This window comes from Eumetopias jubatus, unplaced genomic scaffold, assembly GCF_037043125.1.
Source record: "Eumetopias jubatus isolate StellerSeaLion01/CBP00866 unplaced genomic scaffold, mEumJub1_p1.0 scaffold_4, whole genome shotgun sequence".
Taxonomy (NCBI): Eukaryota; Metazoa; Chordata; class Mammalia; order Carnivora; family Otariidae; genus Eumetopias; species Eumetopias jubatus.
The window spans coordinates 565,702-575,157 of NW_028274810.1; the positions used below are offsets into that span (position 1 = coordinate 565,702).

The window sequence follows — 9,456 nt, forward strand, 5'->3', positions numbered from 1 at the left end:
AGACAAAGCAACCCAATTTTTTATTTCCATAACACCACCAACTTCTTCTCGGTATCCATGGTGGTGGTGGTGGTGATCAGAGCAATGTCCATCAAAAGTCAGCATGTTTTGAGGTTCGAGTGAGAGGCTGAAGCTCTGAATGATGAATGGAAGCATCCTTGGCTGTTATACACTCAGGGCTGGATGAGTTCGTGCCCCATGGGAGCTGAACAACTGCACTATTCTTACAGTTGAAACCTTCTACTAGACTGCTGAGAACAATAATTATTCACAGAGATTGATGAAACACAGAGAGAAATGCCTTCAGAGACAACAGACCCAGTCCTGGAATACTGAAGAAGCCAGGAAGCAAGAACAGGTGCACACAGAGGTACCCACAGGTGAATGTTACCATAGCACGGGCTTGGGTTAGGTTTTCATCTGTTGGCCATCTTCTTCTTGACCCCAGATGGCATTATGAGATGCTACTTTCCCTTGCCAGGGGGTAAGCACTTCTCCTGGACTTTTTGTGGACAAACTTCCACACATTTTGTCTGAGATAGCTCCTGACATGACTCCACACACTGAGGTGGGCTTTGGTCTTGGCCTTGCTGTGGGCAACTCTCTTGGCTCAACTCCTGGCACTGAGGAAGACATACCTCCTGAACTTGCACTGGGCACTTCTCTTGGCAGGGGTCCTGGCATGGGGGGAGGCACACCTCCTCAGCCTTTGCCTGGCACTGCTCTTGGGCCTTTTGAAGACATGGAGGAGGCACACATGGCTGCTTGCACTGCTGATCATTAAAGGACATCCTAGGGTGGGTAACAGAACCTGAAACAAACACAAGATTTGAAATTAACTACAGTAACAGTACCAGGCTGGGTACTGGGAGATGATGGGTTGGTAGAAGGAAATGGGGAGTGAATGATTATAAACCATAAGAACTTATTTGTTTGCTGTTTTTTATCCTTTTCTCTTTTCTATCCCCACTTCAGCTCCCTCTGACACCCATCTCCTAGGTGGGAATATTCTCATAGCTTTTGTATTGATATCCATAGCCCAGTCATATCTGACACCCAGTTCTACCACAGGTTTTCCCTTCTCATCTGTTTGGCTAGTCTTTTTGAAAATCAGGTATAAGAGACTAGACAGAATACACAGGATGGTGTGAGAGGCCCAAGAAATGGCAAACCACTAAAAATCAGTGGAAAGTACAGTCCAGTGGAGGAAGAGAACAGCCTCCTGAAGACAGAGAAGCAAGGGAGAGGGAGAGAGGGCACAGATGTCACCACTTACCTGTCTTCAACAAGACTCAACAAAGGACGTGGATTGCAGGGCCCAGCAAGGTAGGGACTTTTATACAGTGCCTGGTCCTGCCTCCTACAGTAACTGACTGGCCACGTGGGCTGATGTCCTAATTGTGGAGTCACCATAACGAGCTTCCTCTGAAATTGCCCATGGTTTGAGTCACTGCTTGGGATGCCTGTTAATCAGCCTCCATTTGGGCCGCTGGGTCCTCACCAGACCTCAGCAGGGAGGGGCTCCTCTCAGATCTCTATCATTAGAGGTAGCAGCAAAAGAATGTTCATAAAACGTTATCTCAGTCTGTTAAACTGGGACTGGGTTCCTTATCTGCCCAAACTGGTTCAGGATGTGGTGAGAGATAAGATCCACCTTACTCATCTTGTCTTCACCCATGGGAAGACTTTATGCCTAAGACCTGGGGTCTGTCTGGATCAAGGACATGTATGGGCCATTTCAGATATTTCCACTGATGTCTCTTCATTGACCCTGGAAAGTCACACTTCCCAAGATGGCTTGTCCTAAGACCCCAAGCACACAAAGGACCCGGAGAGAGTGATTTTCCTACATAGAAGTCTTTAGGGAAATTGGAGTAATTTGTTACTCTTAGGTTGTGAAGTACGATGGAAGAAAATGGGAGGGAGAATGCAGGTAATCTTCATCTTCTCAACTTTGATTTATGACATTTCTAAAAGTGGAGTTACAGAGTTTTCACAGTGACCAAGAAAATAGGATGGAACAAGGTTGGTTTTCCTCCTTGTCTTCTGGAAAAACTTTTCTTAAAACTTAGGTCAATAAAAGCCATGGGGGATGAAAGGAAAAGTTTCAAAGCAAACACACCCAGTTTTCTCACTTCCGAGCCTCTGTGTGGGCTGCCACTTCTGTCTTGTGTGTCCTCTCTCTCTCTCTCTGTGACTTGTGAAACCCTAAACATTCTGCAAGTTTCCACTCAAGTCTGCCTTGCAAGAGCCTTTGCTGATTACATTAAACCAGAAATGAATTCACCTCCTTCTGAACTCCTATAGTGTCTATTGTTGGTGCTGTTTATATGATATTTACTATAGTTATTAGGAATTCCAGTTATCTTATGTGTAAGATCTTATTACTACCTTGAGTTGTAGGTTTCTAGAGGGTAGGGGACTAATAAGTGGAAAACCAATGACCATTAATGGAGTCAATGCATTAATTAAGGAATAAAGAAGGTGAATGTAGGAGATAATTGGGAGTAGAGGAGGATCTCATGTATTGGAGGATGGGAAAACATTTGTTATAAAAGAAGCCCTTAGGCCATAAAGTGGTGGCCTGTGCTTGTTTGCTAAAGTTGGTTGAACCCCAGCGACTTTCAAGATGATGGTGTCCCCGTTAACTTGAAGAAGTGTGTTTAGGTCATTTTCTTAAGTATAGCATTTGGCTAAAATCAGATGTTCCTTTGAAGGTTTATACAGTTTTTGGATGCTTGATTCCCCAGATAGTTTTTAAAATGTGAGCTAGGGACAGACCAGGTGACATTTTGGTCTTTAGGGATTGATGTAGCACTAGTGTAGGCACCATCAGTGTCTTACAAGAGGCAGTGGTGGAAGTGGTCACAGGCTGGCTTCTGGGAGCTAGGTGAGAATGGGACTGGGTGGGATAAGGAGAGGGATTTGGAAGACCTATGGTGTATCTGAAGGGACAAGGTCATTTGGAGACTCTGGGAATCAGGTGTAGGATTGGGGGCTCTCCTCATTTTCCTTCCTCTTTCCATTTCTCCTCTCCCTCTTCGTCTCCATCTTTGGTATAAAATGTTGTCTAAGAAACAAGGCAACTCTGTGGAGTCCTAGCAGATAAGAAATTCTCCATCACTGGGGTTATTCATTCATTCTTTCAGCCATTCATGACCCTGCTTTCAAGTGCTCCATAGTCTCATGGAGAAGATTGGCAGAGGTAAGCCCCCATGCTCCAGAAGAAGGCCCCTTCATCAGTCTTGAATGGACGGAAGGTCCTGAAAGGCTTCTGGGGGAGGAGTGTCTGTGTTGTGTTTTGCTGTGCAGTAGGAATTACCGGGCAAGGAGGGTGGGCAATGGTGTTACAGGCAGCCTGGAAGAAGGAATGCTTGTTAGAGTGCTGCTGAGAGGAGAGTCTGAGGCTAATTCAGGAAAGTGGTGGGTGAGATGCTGAGGGAGGGACACTGCTTGGTTGAAACTTCCAGAAGTTTTCTACAACAGGATGTATGAGCTGACATTGCTTGGGCTACATGCATTTCTATGTCTTTGGCTGAGCCTCAGGAGGAGACCAAATAGGGATGTGCTGAACAATGGAGAAAGCAGGTCATGTTCTCATGGAGGAGGGTGAATGCAGTTAGGGAGAGGTCAGAGTTCAACTTCTCTCAAAGGACACTCTCTCTCTGCCTCACAGTGAGCTGATGACAGTGAAGTGAGTCCAATGTAATTACCAGGGTCCTTTAATGTGGAAAAGGGGGCAGAAGAGCCAGTGTCACAGTGAGGTGATGTGAGAAAGATTTGACTGGCTATTGTTGCTTTTGAAGATGGAGACTGTGTGCCAGGAATTTCTAAAGGTTGTGGACAACCTTTAGAAATTGGGAATGGCAAGTGGACAGATTGTGCCCTAGTGCCTCCAGAAGGAGATATAGCCCTGTTGGCATTTTGATTTTATTTAAAAAATTTTTTTAAAGATTTTATTTATTTATATCAGAGAGAGAGTGCACAATTAGGGGAGACAGGCCGAGAGAAAGGGAGAAGTAGACTCCCCGCTAGCAGGGAGCCTGATGTGGGACTCGATTCCAGGACCCTGAGATCAAATCCTGAGCCAAAGAGAGACGCTTAACCAACTGAGCCACTCAGGCACCCCCATTTTGATTTTAGCCCAGAGAGACCTATGTCAGACTTCTGACTTCCAGAACTCTAAGATAATATACTTCTGTTATTTTAAGCCACTAGAGTTATGGTAACTTGTTACAGCAGCAATAGAAAATTAATACACCTTCTCAACACCTGAAGCTGTTGGGAAGTCTCATATGAAGATGTAAAATCCCACTTAGCACTCACTCATTTAAGTATCTACTCACTGGTCATGTCAACCCCTCAGTCAAAGACCAGCTCTTGGTGATGCATGGGAAAAGAACTGGGCCCAGGACCTCAACTGACCTGGGGTTGACTCAATTACAAAGAGTTTGTGTATCCTGGATAAGCTACTTAGCTTCTCAGACCCTCGATTTCCTCTTGTTGGGAAGGGATAACATTATTTCATGAATTCCTTGTGAGGAATAAATTTGAGAACATATGCACCAACACTTAGGACCATCAAGCTACTTACAGAATGTTAGTGCCATCTGACTCTGTTCAGGACTCAGCTCCCTCATTAAGCCTTCCTGATTCTCTCAGTTCTTATTCCATCTCCTTTACTCTGTCCCCCTGGGGCTCCATCTTTTCTTATGCTTTTCTACTTCCTGGGATGTAGTAGACAGTGTATTGCACAGAGGTCCTGAGATCTGGCTCTGTCCCTAACAAGGTATGTGACCTTAGGCAAGCCTCTGACCCTTTCTGTCCTGTTCTGAAAGCGAGGGCTTTTCATCATCATTAAAATAGGAAAGGTAGCCTAGGAGTCAAGCTAGGTCTATTGCAGCTTTGACATTCTGTGATACTCATGAATGATTAGCCTGGACATCTATATGACTTTGTAAGTACGTGGATGCATATCTGTGTGGTGGGGCAGGAACGGGGCAGTTGGGGGGGGCTCTTCCTCCTTGATTAGGTTATAATTTATAATCCATCTAGTCTTACATCTTCTGTGGGTGGCAGTGGCCCAGCCAGGTGATTGAGTGACCTTAGGTGGACTATATTTTCCTAGATACAGAGTGGGAGTATTTGGGGTCCAAGTCCTCAAAAATCAACCCTAGTGGCCCAGTATCTGGGGTTGTAGCCTGGACAGCTTTGGGGAGATTGTGAGATTGTCCCATCCTACATCTTAAGATGAGGTGCCTAAATAGTTTCCTTAACCATCCCCAGCCCTCCAGTGAGACTGGGGCTAATCTGATTGAATGCCATCTAAGATTTAAGATTTTAAATTTCTGCAGCTATCATTATTGGGAGCCAGGGTGTAATTATACAGGGTCAGCAGAAGAGAGTCAGGTGTGTGCAGGACATGCTTCCCCCCCCCTCATTCCCATCAAATAACCATCTCCTTTGTTCAGATCATAAAAGTTCCCAGACTCTTCTGATTCACTCGGCTGGTCCCTCTGCATATTATAGGGTAGTGGCTCTGATAAAGCCGAATGGTGCAGAATGTGGCTCACCCTGTTCCCTGGGAGCAGGTGCCACTAGAGAGCTTGTGGGCTCCTTCAGAAGAGTCCACTACCCCCTCACTTCCCTGCCTCCAGTAATGCCCACACAGGGTTGTAAGAGGGGTGGTGGGTCACAGGCCACCATGCCCAGAGGAGACATGACAGGCCACCTGATTCTCCCTCCTTGTTTCAGCCCAACATGTGCTTTAAATAGGAGGCACTAAATTATTTATCAACTGCATTTTTTTAAGTTGAGGCAAATGAGGTACGAGAGTGTTGAGGGCCTACTTCAAAATCATGTGGTGAGCTCATGTCTGGACCAAGCAATGGCCCATGTAAAAACATTTAGGACACCATTGTACTGGGGATTCTTTATAAACTTCAGGGAGGCAAAAAAGATGCAGAACAGCTAGTGGTTCTGTACCACTGGTGCACAATACTACCACTGGTAGTATTGAGGTGATGAGGAATATACATAGATACACATCTTCACCCTCAGGAGGTTCATGGCACCCAGGTTAAAGACCACTGACACAGGAAATGGGGAGAAGTATGTTCCCAAATTGTTTAGGTTGATATTGGTCTTCAGTCCTTTTCCCCTTTTATCCTGCCTCATTGTGGCCTAAGTTGGGATTAAAAATCCTAGACTCTTCCAGCAACCAACTCAGTGTGATCTTGAGTAAGATGCTTCCCTCTCTGGAGCTGGGTTTCCTCATCCAGACAACTGAGACACTGGGCACATTGTGTGCCACATCCGGCACTTATACTCAGTGCTGCAAAAGGCACATCTGGCTCCTACTGTGATTTGTGGGCTCTGGGGCCCAGTTTGGGAATGGGGTGGGGGGAAGGGTCCTATAAATCTATTTGCCTTCAAAGATATTTGTGTTCCTTTCCTTTAACTTTCTCTTTCCTTCTCAAGCCCGCTGCATCACACAGCAGGATGGAAGAACAAGACATGGGCCATAGCAGTTGGGGGTGAGGACTCCAAGCACTGACCAGGTTCTTGAGTACCTTTGTGTCCTGGCTTTCTAAGTTCAGTTTCCCATGCCAGGGGCTTTGTATATACCCTCTCACTGGTCAGTTCTCTCCACACCTCAGTGAGAATTTTCTTCTCATTCTTCAAGGGAAGAAACAGACCACTTCTCCCACTGAGGTGACACAATTGGCCTGGGCCTCACAGCTGAGTGTAAAGCTCACTTCGAGTCCACATCTTTGTGATGACAAAACATTTCCCTTTACCATACTACCTTCCAAAGTGAGAAATCTCCTCGGAGGCAGGCTGTGCTTCCCAGGTGAGGCTGGGGGGAAAGCTGGCAGGATCTGTATCTTGTAACCTAAGGGAAAAGTGACCAATTCCAGGGATGCCTTTTTCTCAGTCACAGGCCAGCCATATTCAGCCCTGTCACTCGCTCCTACCTCTGAATTCTGGGAATGACACATGTGGTGAGGGTAAGCAACACAATAACCAGGGCCTCAGCCCAGAGCAATCCCCTTCCTCTTTGGAAAAGTGCATCCAAAGCCACTGAACATGCACTCATTTATTGTTACTGAATGTCTGCTCTATGTGCCAGTCTATTCTCAAAGAACTTACAGCCCAGTGTAAACAGATGGACAGAATATGGTGGGATAAGTGTTACAGGAGAAAAGCATGGATGCTTTGAGATCATAGAAAGGGGCATCTGACCAGCCTGCAGGGGGCAGTGGGGGAAGCTTTCCGGAGCAGGTGACCCCTGAGTTGGGTTCAGAGGGAGATGAAGACTGGCCCAAATGAACCATTCAGAGGAGGACTCAATGGAAAGAGGAAGAATGATAGAGGACAGACAAGTGTAAATTCACACAGGCCAGAAACCTCTGCCATGCCAGGAAGTGCCAGCATTTACCTGTTGCTGGGATGCACAGTTCTAGAAGGAGAGAGAAGTGGCCAGGTAAAGCCAGACAAGGAGGTGGGGGCCAGCTCTGGAAGACTTTTGCGTGACTGGTCAAGTCATTCAAGCTGTTGTTTAGGCAAAAAGGAATATTTTAAGGGTTTTAAGCAAGGGACTGACATGTTTAGATTTGGATTTTAGCCAGCCAGCCTTGGCTGCTTTACACTGGAGGGAGGGAGGACTAGAAGGTGAACTTGGGACCTCAGAAGCCAGTTAGGAGGTTCTGGGTGGTGTAGGTGAGAAACTATTGAGGTGTTTCTGGTGGGAAAAGCACAAATCCTCAGTCTAAACATCATTTCCTTTGAGCCTGGGAGAAAGGAAAGAGCTCTGTAGCTAAGGCATCACAGGTTTTATGCACCTGGTGCAGCTGAAAATACCCTGCTATGCATTTTACGATCAATTTGTATCTTAACATCTTTATATGTTTGGCAATTGACTTACTGTATTTACCCACCTGTTTCTTTGCTGAGCATCAACAGCTGTGGCACGGAAGCAGTTATGACTTGTCATTGTCAATAAAGCCTCCCAGGATGTGCCTGTGCTCGTGTCCCTGGCTGGAATATTTGGTCATGTGGAAGCAAGACAGGGAAATAGGACAGGTTTGGTAACTGGCTCCTTGCTGCCATCTCCCCAGCTGCCATTTGCATGTGGAGGACACATGAAAGTGAGCTCTATGGTGCCTTCCAGCTTCAGAGCTTCAAAGCAAGACATCCCTGTGATTGTGTGCCAGCCCTTTCATAGAGCACTGACCCAGCTCACAGCACCGCCCCCAGCTGGCCTGGTCTGAGAGGACTTACAAGTCCTTTTGCAAGGCCAGCTGTACACTGCCTGCTTCTCAAGAAACCATGATTCGAGGGGTTCTGTGGTAGAGTCTCTTCTTAAAGCTTTTCCATGAAAGGAGAGGTTTAGTCCTGCCCTATCACAGTATCTGTGAGCCATCAAGATGAGCACTGCACAGCTTCCCGTGGTGCTGTTCTTCAGGTGTTGTTTATTTATTTATACAACCCTCTACCATTTGGGGTAGGGCCCTGGTGACTGCCGCTGGGGCTGGAAGTAATTAGGCATTCTGCAGGGAGGTAGCACACTCATCACGTTCTAGCCATCTTCCCTGGCATTGCCTTTGATCCAGGTTTTGCTGGGAAAGTAGCCATTAAGAGATGTGTATCTTTGGTTTCATTTACATGTGAGAAAAGAGAACTAAATTGGCAAATGGATGTTTTCATGTTCTCAGAGATCGCCTCCACCCAGTCTGTGCCCAGAGTCCTCAGAGCCACCCAGGAGAGCACCAGCCCCTGACCCACACTGCCACAGAGCCACTGGAGGCCTGGGACTGAGACCCTACCCTTCAAAGGAAGGCACCCAAGGTGTGCACTCAGGTGTAAGAAGATGTTCTTCCTTCTTTTCCTTTTATTTATTTATTTAGTTAGCTCATTAAGCAAATGAAAGGACTTTGGTGGGTTTCTGAAGTATTCATGATTATATAATTTTTTTCTATTACATGAGAAATAAAAGATTATTTATGAACATCTAAAGACTAGTGAGAATAAAAATACTCCACAGGTTACCCATAACTCCATCGTCCTAAAATACCTAGAGTGTTGACAAATTTCCTTCTATCATCATCATCATTATTCATAGAAGTTTTTGGTTAAACATAATTGCTTTTATGCTATACATCCAACTGGGGCCTTGCTTTTTTCCCCTTTAATTCATTTTAGTAATTGCACAATGTTTCATCAAGTAATAGATCCAAGTGTATTTATCAAAATTTCTGTTAGATATTTAAATTATTTCTAAGTCACACTGTGATAATCAGCTTTACATAGCTTTTCTTTTTTCCATTTTGGAATTATTATTCTTTGCACAGATTCTGAGACGTGGGACAATTGGGTCCAAGGATTGAATCATTTTATGCTTCTGATACATTTTCCATATTCCTCAAATTCTTTCCTAAAAGGATTTTTGTCTGT

General features: G+C 45.4%; 1 protein-coding gene across 1 annotated transcript; it reads right to left on the bottom strand.

The window, feature by feature from the left end:
- Positions 1-363: 363 nt before the first annotated feature.
- PRR9 (proline rich 9) lies at positions 364-791 on the bottom strand. Its single transcript, XM_028095615.2, has one exon. It carries the CDS (start codon positions 789-791, stop codon positions 465-467), a length of 327 nt encoding a protein of 108 aa, XP_027951416.1. The 3' UTR covers positions 364-464.
- Positions 792-9,456: the final 8,665 nt, after the last annotated feature.

Excerpts from the sequence above, each read along its gene's own strand:
- PRR9 (XM_028095615.2), bottom strand. The coding sequence starts at position 791 with ATGTCCTTTAATGATCAGCAGTGCAAGCAGCCATGTGTGCCTCCTCCA.